The 16,423-nt window shown below is 45.4% G+C and overlaps 1 protein-coding gene across 1 annotated transcript; it reads left to right on the forward strand.

Annotated features, from left to right (window-relative positions):
- Positions 1-9,725: 9,725 nt before the first annotated feature.
- Positions 9,726-9,963, forward strand: PtA15_1A741 (uncharacterized protein; the record flags this gene model as incomplete). Its single annotated transcript, XM_053165800.1, has 2 exons — positions 9,726-9,779; positions 9,865-9,963. 2 exons carry the CDS (start codon positions 9,726-9,728, stop codon positions 9,961-9,963), a joined length of 153 nt encoding a protein of 50 aa, XP_053016955.1.
- Between the last annotated feature and the right edge of the window lie 6,460 nt (positions 9,964-16,423).

Raw genomic sequence — 16,423 nt, forward strand, 5'->3', positions numbered from 1 at the left:
TCCTTTTCAGGGCTTGGATTTTCTTTAGGCACGGGCATTGGACAAGCAGTCTAGGGACAGACTGCAAGTCGTGGGTGGATGTGGTGGACAATCTGGTACACGCGGAGGAATCAAGCTTTTTGCCGCGCACGGCGCGCGCCAGAGGACGTCAAGACTCAAGACATCAAGATGCAGCTTTCAGCCCTCGAGGCCTCCTCAAGTTCAACGGCGCGGCGTGGCGCGCATCCTCAAGGCGTTTCAGGTCTTCTTCCCCCCCCCCCCTCTTCCCTGTGTTTTGGCTTTCTTGGTCCTGTTTTCTTTTAAGTTTATCTTTCATCATGTTTTGTTATGTCCTCTTTCACATTGCGCGCGTTGGATAGGTTTTGTATGAGGAGGGTTGGTTTGTTTTGTTTCTGTTTTGTTTGGTTTTGTTTCTGTCTTTTGTCTTGTGTTGTTGTTGCGCGCGCGTGCGCGCTAGGTTGTGATGAGATGTCTGCTACATGTCACCAACTCCAAGGTTTGAGTTCAGTTTGAACTCAGGCTTTGGAGCGGCATGGACTCACTCTGAACCATAAAATTCTCAGTTATCCATCAACATTCTAAGTTTAAGTCTTGGCAATTGTCTGCCCGCAAGTCTGAAGTCTTCAAGTTCTTTACCCCGCAAAACGCCGATCTCCTCCACCTTACTGGTTTAGATCACAACCCCGCCAGCAGTATCCCCGGCTTTCTCTCAAAAACAAAACCCGCCGACGCGCATCTCCAGCCGTCGTAAAATCAACTCCCCCCCCACGCTTACACGAATCTCTCAGCGCTCACTCACGGCCAATCACCCCGGAGGGCATACGCAGCCTATTCTTAGCTTTTTCTTTTCCCCTCCCCGAACTGCTGCCGGCCTAGCCCGGCCAGAGTTCCATAGCGGGGTCCCCCGGACCCTCCGCCTGAGAGGCTTTGTTAAGCTAGGGCAACATTTCATACAAGAAAGAATAGAATACACTGGGCAAAAAGCCAAAATATGGAGTAAAGACATAGATTGTTGAATTCACTGTAATGTGCTCTTGCCCCATATAATAAGGGGGTCCACAACTGACTTATCACAGGTCCCTTGCTTCAGAGGGCCCTGGTACAGTCGTGCAAAGCGCGAGACTTTTGGCTTGAGAGCTTTCAGTGTTTTGGTGGGAGTTTTTTCACGCTCCCCTTTCAGGTTTCTTCTCCTTGTGTAATTGTATTGTCTGTGGTCCCAGATTAAAGGCCTGATTTCTCTTTTTCTTTTGGTGGGAATCACCACTTTTTCCCCCTTCACAAACTCCTTCCATCCCCCTTTGAAGTTTGTAATTTGTTGTGTTTGACCATAAGAAGGGCAACACTCTCCTTCAAGTGTAGATATCACAAAAGTTAAACTACATTGAAGCTGAGATGCTCAGCTATCCACTGCACTTCAGCTTGCTGACTCACAATGAGTGTGCGCTGTGTAAGGTCAATTTGATTCAAAAAGCTGGCCAAAAGCCATGATTTTCCTGAAGCTCTGATGCAGAAAAAAGCCAATAACTCAAAAGCCTCCCATTGGGAACAGGAGATGCTTTGCATTGGGGCGCTCTGCACCCCGAGTCCTGGGAGGCTTAGTTAAGTCAGGTTCACAATAGGGTAAAAATAAGGGTCAGCCTTTTTGCACACCAAAAAATTCCCCTGCACACACTAAAAAGGTGTGCAAGTCTGTGCACATCACATTACTTGGTGTGCATGTCTGTGCACTCCAAGTTTCATGAAGGCATGTATGTGCACTCCAAGGTCCATGGAGTGCAGGTCAGGCACTCCAAAGACCACACTTTCCTGTAGTTCTCAATGACCAGTCAATGCTGGTCATCAGAAGGACTCATCCCTCTCAATGACCGGTATAGACCAATCATCAGGAGGACTCATCCCCCTCAATGACCTGTATTGACTGGTCATTGGGAGGACTCATCCCTCCTCTCAATGACCAGTCTGTCCCGGTCATCAAGAAGGATGAGTCCACCCAATGATCAGGACTGGTCATCAAGAGGGTTGTTTCCTGTTGATGTAAAGGCCTTAAAATTGGAGTTCTTGAATGTTACAATTCTGAGTCCAGGTAAAAAAGATGGGTTGGGGGTAACAAAAATGAGTAGAATGATTAGAGATGTCACATTGTACCCAGGTACCTGTTCAGGTACCCGGGTACCCCTCTTGAATTCCAGGATTTTTGTTTGGATTTGACTGAGAGCCACACAAACAGGAGACAAGAAATGAGCTGGAGGCTTGAGATGTGGCAGTGAGGATGAGGTGCTCACCAGATGCGGCTCAATGCAGGGCACGGAGAGAAAAGAGGAGAACCAATGGGGCTTGATTGCTTTGTACTAGGCTAGCTAAAATAGACAATGTACCAGAGGTCAAGTTGTGGTAAAGAGCATGTTGAATATGAGAGACTGAGTGAAGTGAATAGAAAGAACTGGAAGTCTCAATCAGGGATATCACAAATGATTCAAGTCTGTCACAAACAGAGATGGCACAAGCGAAAGCATGAGAAGTATTGGGAAAGTTTGATGATCTAATCTTGGCAGGGAACAAAGTCAACAAGGCAAGTATGGATAGCAAACATGACCACTAAATAACAGCAGACCATAGGATGTGAGAGAGAATAAGAGGTTAAAGAGAATGGATCAGTTGGAGTCAGGGAGATTGGAAAGGAAGGGGAATGAAGGCAGAAGGCAAGAAGAGAATAGTCCAGAAGACAAGAATTCAACAATTTTAAACACCCATATCCGCACTGCCACCCAGCACCCATTGATGGATACCTGCTGGATTAACTAAGCCTCTCAAACCAAGGGTCCCGAGAACCTGCCCGGAGGGCTCTCCGTGGGAGAGGCTGGCAGGGAAAGGAAGGATATTAATTCAACACCCAAATCACTGGAAAATTATTTCAAAATTAACCAAATATGTACAAGGGAAACTGAATGAACAGATTTATGGAAAGTACTGATGTGCACCCACACCAGTGAAAATCTCAAAAACTGATGGAAGGAATATGTTTTGAAGTTCAAAGGAATCCCAAAGGATGTTCCATTGCTCTGAAGATCCATTTTCAGATTTTCTGCAAATCTGCAAGATTGAATATCATATCTGCAAGAAAATGTAAAAATTGGGTGGCTACAGGTGTAGGATCTGCAGATATCTTTGTGTTTGTGAATCCAAGATCCACAAGGCATGAGCATTGCAGATCATTGGTTTACATTTCTTTGTATGTTTTTTATTTTTAAAGGATTATTACAGCAAAAATGGTAGGGATTGCAGAGATGAGAACCAATTTGAAAGCTGGGGTGAAGAAGTGTATTTTGGATTTGGGGTAGGTCCATAGGAGCTGAGGAGGAGGCTGGGTGAGGCTAAACATTTTTCCTCCAGCCATTCATGATTTCTTTCTCATCCAAATTTTACAAGTACCTCCCTGTCCCTGTGGGAGGGGCTGCTTTGTTGCCAGCCAAAGTGAGCCTCCCACCAGGGAGGACTTGTGTTAAGCTAAGGTACCTGGGTGAGAATGGCAGGTACCTGCGGTTACTTGCACTTATTTTTTGGAAAACAAAAATTTGCCAGAATAGACCAGCCATTGGCAGGAATCAGCCCTCCCAATGGCCGGTACAGAACAGTCATCAAGAGGATATACCCCTTTCAATGAATGCTACAGACAGGTCATCAAGAGAAGAGTAAAACTCCTCTTGATAACTGGTCTATTCCGGTCATCAAGAGAAGAGTAAAACCCTCTTGATAGCCAGTCTATTCCGGTCACCAAGAGAAGAGTAAAACCCTCTTGATAACCAGTCTATTCCGGTCATCAAGAGAAGAGTAAAACCCCTCTTGATAACCTGTCTATTCCGGTCATCAAGAGGTTCAATCCTCCTGAATACATGTACCAAAACAGCTTTGGGAGCTATTATTCCTTGTGATGGATGGATAGACCGTTCATTGAGAGGGCTGTGTCCCATTGATGACCAGTGTAGAAATAAAGGCTGGCCTTGGTCAGAAATCTCTGAATCTGCCTCCTTGAAGAATTTTTTTTTTGGGCTTGAGTGATTATCAATGATGTCTGCTCAGCAGCACTACTTTCAACTAATCTTCAGCACTCTGCTATGAGCCTGATATTTAGTGTAATAATCCGTGCATGGTCAAGCTCCGCACTCCACAACAGCAAGTAAGAATAAGGGTAATGTAAAACTCTTCTAATACTCTCCATTCCATACCATCTGTGTAAGTTGAAATGATGAGTTGTAAGTAAAATGATAAAAAGAAGAGAAACCATGAAACCCTTTTTGCTCCTCTGCATCCATTCCCCCCTGAATCTGCACTAGTCCGCCATCTCTGCCCAACATCCACATGCTATAGTACACTCCCAGGCCCGCGGCTCTCTGGCGCTTGCCCTACTGTGTCCTCTGTTCAGATCCTGACAGTCAGTATCTCACCAGCGCCTCTGCCCTAGCTCCACCAGCTTCAGCTGCCGCGCCGGTGCTATGTATCCAGTCCACACCTTTGGTACACCACATTTCATCTCTCACCCTCCACTCTGGTCCACTTATGCATTTGCACATGCTTTCTGAAGTCACCAAATGCGCGGCAAACTCAGCAGTTTGAGGCTTGCTGGTTTGAAGAGCAGGAAAGATGCAAGTAAACTGATTTGTGGATCCATTGCAGGGAGGAGGAGGTCTGTTTATAGACCAAGGGATGGAACGGCTGGACAATCAGAAGAAGGAGATATGAGATAGGATCTGAGGAAACTCATTGGATGAGCTCGTAGGGATCCAAGAGGACAAAAAAGATTGACTGGACTTGGAGAAGTCCAGTTGAGATAGCTATGCTAATGTACATGAGTTAGGATATAAGTATGAAAGAGGCTCTGATTTAAGCATGCCACAAACAGAAGTATATCAGGGGTTGGCCAAGAGCAGCAAAACAAAGATGTATGAATATACAAGCTAGTTTTGAATTGGTGGTAGATAGTAAGTAAAATAGGAAGCCAAGAGCGGTGTATAAAGAGAAGAGATGGCAAGAGCCATTAACTTTTGAGGAATGTGGAAGTGGAGGCTTCACATAAGCGTGTGCATTCCCTCCCACGCTATTGCCAAGTATAAATTCCATCAACACTTGTCCATATAAACCACCACACTGGTACAGACTGGGCCATCAAGAGGGCTGATTCTGGGAGGAATCATCTCCCTTGATGAATGTTCTGTACCAACGGTGGGTAGTTACAATACGCTACAATAACAGCCGTTATCTGTGTAGCTGAAAGCTTACCGTTACTGTGTTCAGGTGTTAGTGCTACTAGTAACAAGTGATTTTAACCGCAGGCCCGTATTGTAACAGGCCTGATTTATTTTGGTGTGTTACTTGCGTTACTAGTAGCGTAACACGTTAACCACTGGTTAACAAGATAAAGAGGGGCAAATGGCCCCCTCTGGCTACTAGATAGTCCAATATCTGCCTGTCCGTGCAGTCAGATATTGCAATGGATTTCAAAAATAAACTTCTTGGGTGTGCAATATTGTAACACACTTCTGTTACCATTAACATTAACAAGCAAAAAATTGTTATAATATTGGTATGTTACCAATAACCATACCGTACCTACCCATTTTTGTCTGTACCAGTCATTGAGAGGGTTGTGTCCCTCAATGACCGGTGTGCACCAGTCATTGAGGGAGCTGATTCTGCCAATGGCTGGTCTAGCGGTATGGAGCTCCTACGGTGTCAGACTGTAGGCAGCTCTGTGAGGGGAAAGTGCTGTGTTCCTTGTGGCAGTACGTAAAATCTTGAGCAGAAATAGAATAGAAACCAATAGCAGGGATGGGTGTGGAATTTGTTTAGAGACAAAGGGGGGTGGATACCCTTGGTGGAGGAAATAGGTCCTACAAACAACACTGGGTCGCTACGCTAACCATAGCGGTTAGCGTAGCGTAGCGCAGCGCGAATGCGCTATTTTTTAGCGTAGCGTTAGCGCAATTGCACCCATATGCGCTAACGCTACGCGCACGCGGTGCGCAGCTATTTTAGCTGATAGCGTAGCGTTAGCGCAGATGCGCGCAATTGCGCTAACGCTAAACATGCAGGGCGCAAAAGAGCGCGCGCTACGCTGCGCTACAGCGCCTTTAGCGGGAAAAAAGGGCTTTTTTTCCGCTAAAAGCGCTGTAGCGCAGCGTAGCGTAGCGACTGTAGCGGCGGGCTAACGCTAACAAAGAATTGGCGCGCTGTTAGCGCCGCTGAAAATTAGCGCAGCGTAGCGGCGCTAACAGCGCGCTAACGCTATGCAAAATAGATGGGCGCTTTTTGCCGCTACGCTAACGCATAGCGCTGAAATAGCGTAGCGTAGCGTAGCGACCCAGTGTTGCTACAAACGGGGTCGGGGAGGCGGAGGAAGGACAACGGTGGGCCAGCTACGCTAACCGTAGAGTTAGCGTGGCGTAGCGTAGCGGAATTTTGCTAAATTTTAGTGTAGCATTAGCGAATTGCGCCTTCTCTGCGCTAACGCTACGCGCAAAGGGTGCGCAGCTAATTTAGCTGTTAGCGTAGCGTTAGCGCAGATGCGCGCAATTGCGCTAACGCTACACACGCAGGGCGCAAAAGAGCGCGCGCTACGGTGCGCCACAGTGCTTTTAGCTGAAAAAAAGGCCTTTTTTCCGCTAAAAGCGCTGTAGCGCAGCGTGGTGACTGTAGCGGCGCGGTAACACCAACAAACAATTGGCGCGCTGTTAGCGCCGCTGAAAATTAGCGCAGCGTAGCGGCGCTAACAGCGCGCTAACGCTACTCAAAATGGGCGGGCGCTTTTTGCCGCTACACTAACGCGAAGTGGACCTGTAGCGTAGTGTAGTGTAGCGACCCACTGTTGGGAAGAATGCGCAAAGTTCAAACTATGAAGGTTGTGGAGCTTGGGATCAAGGAAGCAGAAAAGAATCAGGGTGCGAGGCCCGCGCCTGGCACAAGTATCACAACCCAATCACAGACCAACCCAGACCCGCACTCTTAGTCCAGTATCCCCCACTCCCTCCTAGCTCAGTAGAGAACCACGACTGACTTCATTTCTACTGAGCTAGGTAAGCCTCTCTCCCCTTCCTTTCTTCACTACTGTTCTATTCACCTTATCTTGTTGTATATAGTGGAGAACCACGACTGACTTCATTTCTACTGAGCTAGTGCAATATAACTTGGGTTCTAGAAATTTTGGTTCTCTCCAAGACATCACGGTGTGAGAACTCCTTTGGGATGGGTTGGCAGTCCTTTGAGGGGGAAATAACAATATGATATTCCAGCTAAGTAATACTACTGTTACGGGTGGTTTGAAAGACCTGCCCCTCTATTATACTACAGAATTCTGACAACAAATTTATTTATTGTTGTGGCGTGACTTTTATGACGGAGAAAACTTGTATGTAGTAGTCTCTATCAGACCTAGATCAGTTTTAACAAGTACAAGATGCGTATACAACCTCTATATGGCGAGATGGGCAAATAATATAATCAAGTGAGAATATGTTTTGTTGGGTTTTTGATGGTTTCAGCAGAGAGAAATGATGATGGAGTGTGGTATGAGATTTCTATGTTAATGTATGATGACTGTGTCTTCCGTGATGATAGCAAAAATGATGACTGGTGACCACTGAGCTGGGGTGCCTGGGTGATGCTGGAAAAATGGTGGGAGGAGGGCCTCCTTATATATTTTTTTCTGAGGCATTTTTGCTGGTGAGGGCTGCACTCGAGGCATTTCTGCTGGTGGTGACCCTGTGGATTGCACTGCCTTCTGCAAGGGGTGCATAACTTAAACTGATGTTCTGCATGACAATGTGTGATTTGTACTTTTTAAGGCAAAGGCCGCCTAGGTTGGTTGCACTGCCAAAGTGGAGGCTTTCTGACCGCATGCATCGATGTAAGGTCCGCGCAAATCTGTTGAGTTGTTGAGTGGAGGCCTAGTTGCTGCAGTTTCCAACGCGCAGGTTGCGTGAGGTGATCTGTAGCTAATAGTGGAGGCCTGCCTAACTAGTAAATCTAACTATACTCTTCTGTATATGCATGCCTTTTATGATTTATATGACTTTCCACCTGGGTATGGCCTGTACTAAACCTATAATTGTAACTAACTTCTAAACTAAAAGAGCTAGCTGGGTAGTTGAAGTGAGTGACTAGGGATACGTTTGTATGTAGAATCTATTTCTCTAATAATATTCTATTATATGCTAGTATTGTAGGCTGTAAGTTGAGGTTTTGACAGTTTTGTTGCATGCAACAGATCTGGATCACCACATCCCCCCCCAAATTAATGCTGTCCGCAGCATTCCTAAGCAAGCAACAAAACTGTCAAGTCCTTCCTGCTAAGAAATTTCTAGTCCCCTGATGTTGTTGTAAGTCCTTGACAATATTTGTACAAGTTTCCGTGCCTTCTTCCCTGTTCCTTGTGTTTTTCCGATTGGCTATTTGTGTTACATTGAGTCAACTCCAAATCGGTATTGTATCTTCCAATCTATACATCCTTTCCCTATCTCAAAATCTAGTATATGTGTGTCCTATGTAAACCTATTCCCCCCTGCCACTCCCAAATCAAAGGATCCTAACGCTCTACGAGTATACTCTGTACCCCTGACGTTGGCCCAAAGAAAAGGGATGTGGTTGATGATTCCCGACGAAAGTATAACATACGTCCCCCAGTTGATGAGTTAAACACTCTTGATTAACCTTCCCTCCAACTGGCTTCCCGTATTTCTATGAATTTTTAAAATAACTCTTTCCTTCCGTCACATCGTACTCTTTTTAAGGCCTAACTATACTTCTATTTTCTCTACTAAAGAAAGGGTGATGTTGTCCAATATTACACCCATTTAAATTCTCCCCTATGTTTCCACGTCCTTCCATTTGATAATACACTTAGTCCAGAAAATCAAGCTAGGATAGTCTGTATAAAACACAATTTCTTTCTTCTTCATCCATTTTCTAAAATTTCCTATCCAGTCCTGAACTCGCTTCGTTCACCAAAATCTTCTCCATATTCCTCACTATTGCTAGTACTAGACCTACTACCTGTATTTTTGTTTGTACCCTCCTCATTTTATTTGATCTTCCAGTGATCTCATCTGAATTTCTTGCTTGTTATAAATATTTTATCCAAAAGAAGTGATTCAGTACCTCTTGTTGTCCGTTGTATCTTCATGTATGACTCCTGCACCGTGACTTATTGATATTTCCAACCAAAAATTGATGTTAAGTTTTGAAATCATGTGATCTAGGTGAGCTGCTGATCTGTCTTCCTCTTGGCACTGCAGCTTAGGGTCATGCAGGACCTAGGGATTCTTTCAAGTTGCAGTTTATGGTCATGCAACCCTGGGTTTTGCTTGAAATTTGCAGTTCATGGTCTTGCAGGACCTTGGGTTTTCCTTGAATGTTGCAGTTTATGGTCTTTCAGGACCTTGAGGTTTTTTTTTTGAAATTGCAGTTTATGGTCTTGCAGGACCCTGGGTTTTACTTGAAAATTGCACTTTATGGTCATGCAGGACCCCTCAATTGTCCACTTTGTTCTTCCTGTTGCAGGGAGTTCCGAATAGACGCTGCGCTGAGCTAGCATCTTTTTGCAAAAGCCGCGCGCGCTTCTGTTTGCTGTTCCGAATGTCACAACACTCGTGAAACCCCCTCATGACTTGCTGATGCGGGCCTGTGATGCCCTTGCTGGCCCTCGGATCTTCGTCAAGTCCCGATCAATGCCAAGGATGCTGCACCTCGCCCGACAGCCACCGGTACGCCCAACGGCTCCGCCGATGATCGTCCCTTTTATTCTCCCTTTTTCCTTTGTTCTTGTTCCTGCCGTCTTATTAATTTTGAATTTTTGAATTGATGGTTATGTACGAGCAGTGCCTCCACCTCGTAACCGCGGCCACGCTTGCTTATTGCCGAACATCTCAGCTTGCTTCAACCACCCGTATGGCCAAGTACTCCGCGATTGATTGACCTCCACCCTTGCAGAATCAAACTAAAAGATATCGAATACCAAAAAAAACCGTTGTCCGCCGAAGCACCGATCCTCCGCGCGCATCCATTCTCAGCTCCCTCAAGACAAATCTGCTCTATTCGCTCGATGCCAAAACTTCTCCCCTGCGTTGTCAGCCATTCGTGCATAGGCCGATTATACACTCTGCACCGTCGTTAGCCTATCCTAGCCTGCGTCATTGACGATCTATCCGAGCTGTCCTCAGCTGATCTTTGAATATAAAAAGCAGCTCCATTGTCGCCGGTCTCTTCCCCCCTATGTCCTTGTTTCTTGTGTAAGATTTCTGCTACTGAATATCCAAGGTTGTGTTGTCAAGCATTCGCGCGTAGGCCGATCATTTGATTCCACAATCCCCGGTTTATCCTTGAATATATAAAAAATAGCACCATAGTCGCCTATTCTTTCCCCTGTGATTGAATCCATTGATGACTGTTCTTCCCCGCTATTGGCACCAACACTGTTGTATATAAAAACCCTTGCAGCCGTAAGATCTTGTCCGCTAGGTCCTGGCCAAAAGAAGCCGCAAAAAAAAAACCCCTGCTAATACATGAAACTTTCCCAATTCTATCTGCTGTTCCATTGCAAGTGACATCTACCATAATTATCCTTTGTATGTATTCTTCTCTAATTTGTGTATTAATTCTAATGTTACTAATTATGAACAAAAGTTGAGTTTTACAAGCGCAAGATAGTTCACTGTTTTAAAAAATTTGAATTGAACCAGCCAAAGAGAGAGCTTGTTTCCTGCCACGATGTATTGAAATTGGATGAATGTAATGTGAAATCTCGGCAACCTGAATGAGAAGCACTCTGGATGATTTTGATAGTACTTTTGTACAAAAGTATAGACAGTTTAACCTCTTGTCTGGGAGGCCTGTGCTGTATCTGATCTGCAGAAAGTGATTTTCTGATTTTCCAAATTGAAGTCCTAGGGTGCTCCTGTCACGACCGTCCTCTTGAGGTTAGCCGCAGTATGTTATAGGTTCTTTTTTTTTTGTTGATCTTGATGATGATTTACTGATCTTCTTGAAGGTTGTTGGCCACTGTTGGGACACCAGATGTGAGAACTCCTTTGGGATGGGTTGGCAGTCCTTTGAGGGGGAAATAACAATATGATATTCCAGCTAAGTAATAATACTGTTACGGGTGGTTTGAAAGACCTTCCCCTCTATTATACTACAGAATTCTGACAACAAATTTATTTATTGTTGTGGCGTGACTTTTATGACGGAGAAAACTTGTATGTAGTAGTCTCTATCAGACCTAGATCAGTTTTAACAAGTACAAGATGCGTATACAACCTCTATATGGCGAGATGGGCAAAGAATATAATCAAGTGAGAATATGTTTTGTTGGGTTTTTAATGGTTTCAGCAGAGAGAAATGATGATGGAGTGTGGTATGAGATTTCTATGTTAATGTATGATGACTGTGTCTTCCGTGATGATAGCAAAAATGATGACTGGTGACCACTGAGCTGGGGTGCCTGGGTGATGCTGGAAAAATGGTGGGAGGAGGGCCTCCTTATATATTTTTTTCTGAGGCATTTTTGCTGGTGAGGGCTGCACTCGAGGCATTTCTGCTGGTGGTGACCCTGTGGATTGCACTGCCTTCTGCAAGGGGTGCATAACTTAAACTGATGTTCCGCATGACAATGTGTGATTTGTACTTTTTAAGGCAAAGGCCGCATAGGTTGGTTGCACTGCCAAAGTGGAGGCTTTCTGACCGCATGCATTGATGTAAGGTCCGCACAAATCTGTTGAGTTGTTGAGTGGAGGTCTAGTCAATGCAGTCTCCAACTCGCAGGTTGCGTGAGGTGATCTGTAGCTAATAGTGGAGGCCTGCCTAACTAGTAAATCTAACTATACTCTTCTGTATATGCATGCCTTTTATGATTTATATGACTTTCCACCTGGGTATGGCCTGTACTAAACCTATAATTGTAACTAACTTCTAAACTAAAAGAGCTAGCTGGGTAGTTGAAGTGAGTGACTAGGGTTACGTTTGTATGTAGAATCTATTTCTCTAGTAATATTCTATCATATGCAAGTATTTTAGGCTGTGAGTTGAGGTTTTGGCAGTTTTGTTGCGCGCAACAGATCTGGATCACCACAACGGTCTTGTATCAACGGACTACACTGAATAGCTGTGAGATTCAGTGAAGGGCTACTCTCAGCCCTTACACAGGGAAGCGGCTTGGAATACTCCGATGGAACTCAGAAAGAATCAGGATCAGATTTGAGATGGATCAAAAAAAGTGATGGTATCCTCCTTGGATCAGGATGTAAATTGCATGGGGGACTTGTCCCAACGGTGAAACAAATACAATACATGTGTCTGTATCTGCCTGTATTTTTATCTGTTTTGCACCCAATATTATTTATTTGTACTGTATTCAAAGACCAATACTATACAAATGTATTCAAACTTTGATATCTTGTTGCAAATACAGCCCAATACAAGATACTGTATTTTTATGTTTTTTGATAGTTTTTCTGTATACAGTCCACAGTGCCCCCTGCGCCTCGGTTGGGTTGGCCCCTCTGGGCTGCCCTAGGTGCGCCACCAGAGATGGCTGCAGGGCATGGCTGGATGGCGTCCTGGCGGTGTGAGAATGAAAGCTGGTTGGCTGGTGAAGAATGTCCGCTAACCGCCTCCTTCAAGAATATTGATGTCCGGGCTGTGTGATTCTTGGTAACTCGGCTCCGCACTGCTACTTTCCGCTAGCCTTCAGCGCTCCTCTACTGAGCCTGATCTATAGCGTAATAATCCGCAAGTGAATAAAGCTCCGCACGTTGCAAGCACAATAATCCGCAAGTAACTCTTGAATAAGGATAAGAACACAGATATTCTCTCAATAACTCTTGTACGTCCGTAGTTGTAAGTACAATGATGATGAGTGTAATCCGTAATACAATAGGATAAAGATCCTCCCCCAAAAAGAGAGCCAAAAAACCCTTTCCGTCCTCCCCTCCATGGCACACACATCGCCGTTCCCACCCGATCCCGCACGTCTGACACTTTCCCGCACTAGTCCGCCTACTCCGCCCGCTATCCCGCTTGTCACTTTCCCAGACTCCGCTCCTCTCCGACGCTTGCCCTCCCACCGTCCTCTGTCTAGCCCCCGTCAGTCGTTCTCTTGCCACCGCCTTCACCCCGGTTCCACCCGCTGATGGAACCCGCTCAAGCTGTCATGGCTCACCCGCTGACGCGCCGCTGCTACCAGTCCACGTGTGTAGTCCCGCCGCAGTCCAGCCCTGTCTTTTTCCGCTCCGATCCAAATGCCCGATCCGAAATCCGCAATCCGCAATCCGTGCATTCCAATCCACGCGTGACTTTCCGCAAGCTTTCCTGACCTCATCCTCAGTGCTCATGTCACCGGAATGCACCATGCCTGAGCGGCTTTGTGCATTCCCCGCCCGCGCTATCCCCCGCGTGGACATTCTACCGCGCTCGCCTATATAAATCACCACAGCGGCGTGTGTCAAAACGGGGCCATCAGGGCGTCTGATGACTGCAGGGCCCTGCTGGTGTCCGGTCGGCCACCCTGCTGACATCCCACTTGCCCCGCTGTGTAGAGAGAAAGAAGAACAGCAGATTTTCAATTATATTCTGGTGGGTACTAACTGCCACTGGCAATGCTACCTCCTTAAGGGAGTGCTGCCAAGCTACGCTAGAGAGTGGAACAGCCTCCTCTCACCAACAATGGGCATTTACTTTACGTTTATTGGTAAAGTAAAGATATAGTAGATTTTTTTGGCTCAATACTATAACAGATAGCACTCCGATCAGTAAAGAATTTGTCTTTACTATAACACATATTTGATTTTTTAATTTTTTTATACAGGTACGGTATTAGTTAAATTAATTTGTTTTGTTTTGTTGATGGGAGCTTGCAAAAGGCTCCTTATAACCACAACAAGGCATTTGCACCTAGTTTTGCCCCTTTTTATTTCAATACGCAGGGGTAAAAGTACATTTAAACCCAGTTTTACCCCTGGTTATTGAAATAACTAGGGTTGAAACATGTTTAATAGGGATTTCTACTATATCAGTCCATTGGGAAAAATTCCTTTACTATAACCAGTAAAGTACCAGAGATTATAAAAACATCTATACTCTACTGGAAGGGCCTGGTTATAGCAAAGTAAAGTAAAGGCCCACTGTTGCTCTCACCAAGGAAACGTGGTGGGTCTCTGAATTAGAAAAGTCTAATCAGCCACAATTTTTTAGACTTCTCTCTGGATAGTCAAGGTTCTTTACAGGGAAACCTATTTGGTTTGTTTCTTACAAAAACCACAGAAAAAGAAGGATGAATAGTAGCAAAATCCTTTGGTCATGAGGTCAAGATATATGCTTCCTGGCTGCAGCTCCTACTTACCGTGTGTATATTTCCTTCCGCCCTTCTTGACTTGTCTTCAAGTCCCATTATTGCTCAACTTTACATCTCAACAAAAGGGATTCCTCTTGGCAACAACGGTGAAAAAATACAATACGGGATTGGTATTGGCCAATACTACATATAGTATTGTTTTTTACATCAGAATTCAATACCATGTATTGTATAGAAAAAAAGATACAATACGGTGGTATTGTATCTAAAAAAACAACACCTTTTCTGGGCAATTGGCACTAAATCCAATGGCCCCTCCCAGCAATACACTTGTATTGTATTGTATCAGAATGTATTGGAAATACAATACCATGGATTGTATTGGTTTGGTGACTTGATCCAATACCAATACAGTGTATTGGACTCAAAAAAAAAAATACCAATACATGTACCGTACCATTTCACCGTTGTTGGTAAGCAGATATACATATACCTTCTCTCTTGACAAGATTTATACCTGCTCTCCAAGAGGAATCAATCTCAGCAAGATTTATACCTGCTCTCCAAGAGGAATCAATCTCAGCAAGATTTATACCTACTCTCCAAGAGGAATCACTCTCAGAAAGATGTATACCTGCTCTCTGTCAAGCTTATGCTACTTCCAAGTATCCTTGTAGTGCTATAGCTGTAAACTGTACATAAATAAAACACAAAGGAATCAATATACTGTTGAGAACTATGACGGCTTGGACTGTGTCTACAAGGCTTAGGCCGCTTCCTGAAGCTAATGACCAGGGAACTCCAGCAACAAGGTGCAAAGACTCTTGGTGGGAATAGAAGAAAGGGCAGAGAATCTGCTGTTGGACCTGGGTGCCAGCGGCACCCGGGTGCCACATCCGTTTTACCTGAAAAATGTGACAATTCACAAGACTAAGAGTTTTTTCATTACTAGTGAGTATGCAATCAATCCTAACATACTAGGAGATATAAAGAAATAAATGAAAACTATCATGTAACTAAGAGTGGATACAAGACCGACTCTACTATAGGATAGATGAAAAAGTCTGAGAGAGAGATGAAAACTGCTGAGCAGGCTAAGAAACGTGATTGTGCTACAAGAAACGGTGTTCTTTTAAGAGCGACTAAAGTCTATGTCAGTGCCTAGACTCAGTTCGACTTAGAGTTTAAACAGTAAGAGATATCTTACTTGGACTCGGAGGAGCACAATCTTTATGGGCTCCAGATACGAGCTGCTAAGGAACCGGAGCAACAGCCGTCTAACACAGGAGTGTAGCAATCAGTCAGGGTCCTGTCCTTGCTATAGATTTAGGCTTCTGCAACGATCTACTTACCTCCAGTGGAGAGGTCCAATATTCGATTGTTGAGGCTATAACCTTGTAGGTCTGGATTGGCGTCGGGTGCGAGCTTTCTGCAATATTGTACAATTATGTACGCATCAGCTTCGGCGCTACCTAGCTATGACGAACCCTATACGAGCGTGACTTACCTGCTTGAGGGTCCGCTTTGTTTGGGTCACTTGGGCTCTGCGTCTGGTTCTGACGTGGCTAGAGGAGAGGAACAGAGTTTGGCATTTAGCTTCAAACTACTGTCTTGGAGCCGCATGCATATGCATGGGCCTAAGAAATGCGCAGGCTCACCGCTACCCCTTTCAGGGTTAGGGTTTTGGTCTTTGCGCTTCCTATGCGCTTGCGCACCACCCGAGTCTTGAAAAAAAACAGGCACCCGCACCCGTACCCGGCACCTGCCGGCGGGTGCCGCGGGTGTACCGGCGGTGTACCGGCGGGTGCCGCCGGAAAGGATCCCTTCCGGGAGACGAGGCTGTTGTAGTCTTGTCGTCCGCAAGGGATCCGCGGACGACGAGGCTACAACAGCCTCGTCGCTCGCAAGGGATCCGCGGACGACGAGGCTACAAAAGCCTCGTCGCTCGCAAGTGATCCCTTGCGGGCGACGAGGCTGTGTCTTGTCGTCCGCAAGGGTTCACTTGCGGACGACGAGGCTGTATCTTGTCGTCCGCAATCACTTGCGGACGACGAGGCTACAACTCGTCGTCCGCAAGTGATCCCTTGC

The sequence above is a fragment of the Puccinia triticina genome, chromosome 1A (assembly GCF_026914185.1).
Source record: "Puccinia triticina chromosome 1A, complete sequence".
Classification (NCBI taxonomy): Eukaryota; Fungi; Basidiomycota; class Pucciniomycetes; order Pucciniales; family Pucciniaceae; genus Puccinia; species Puccinia triticina.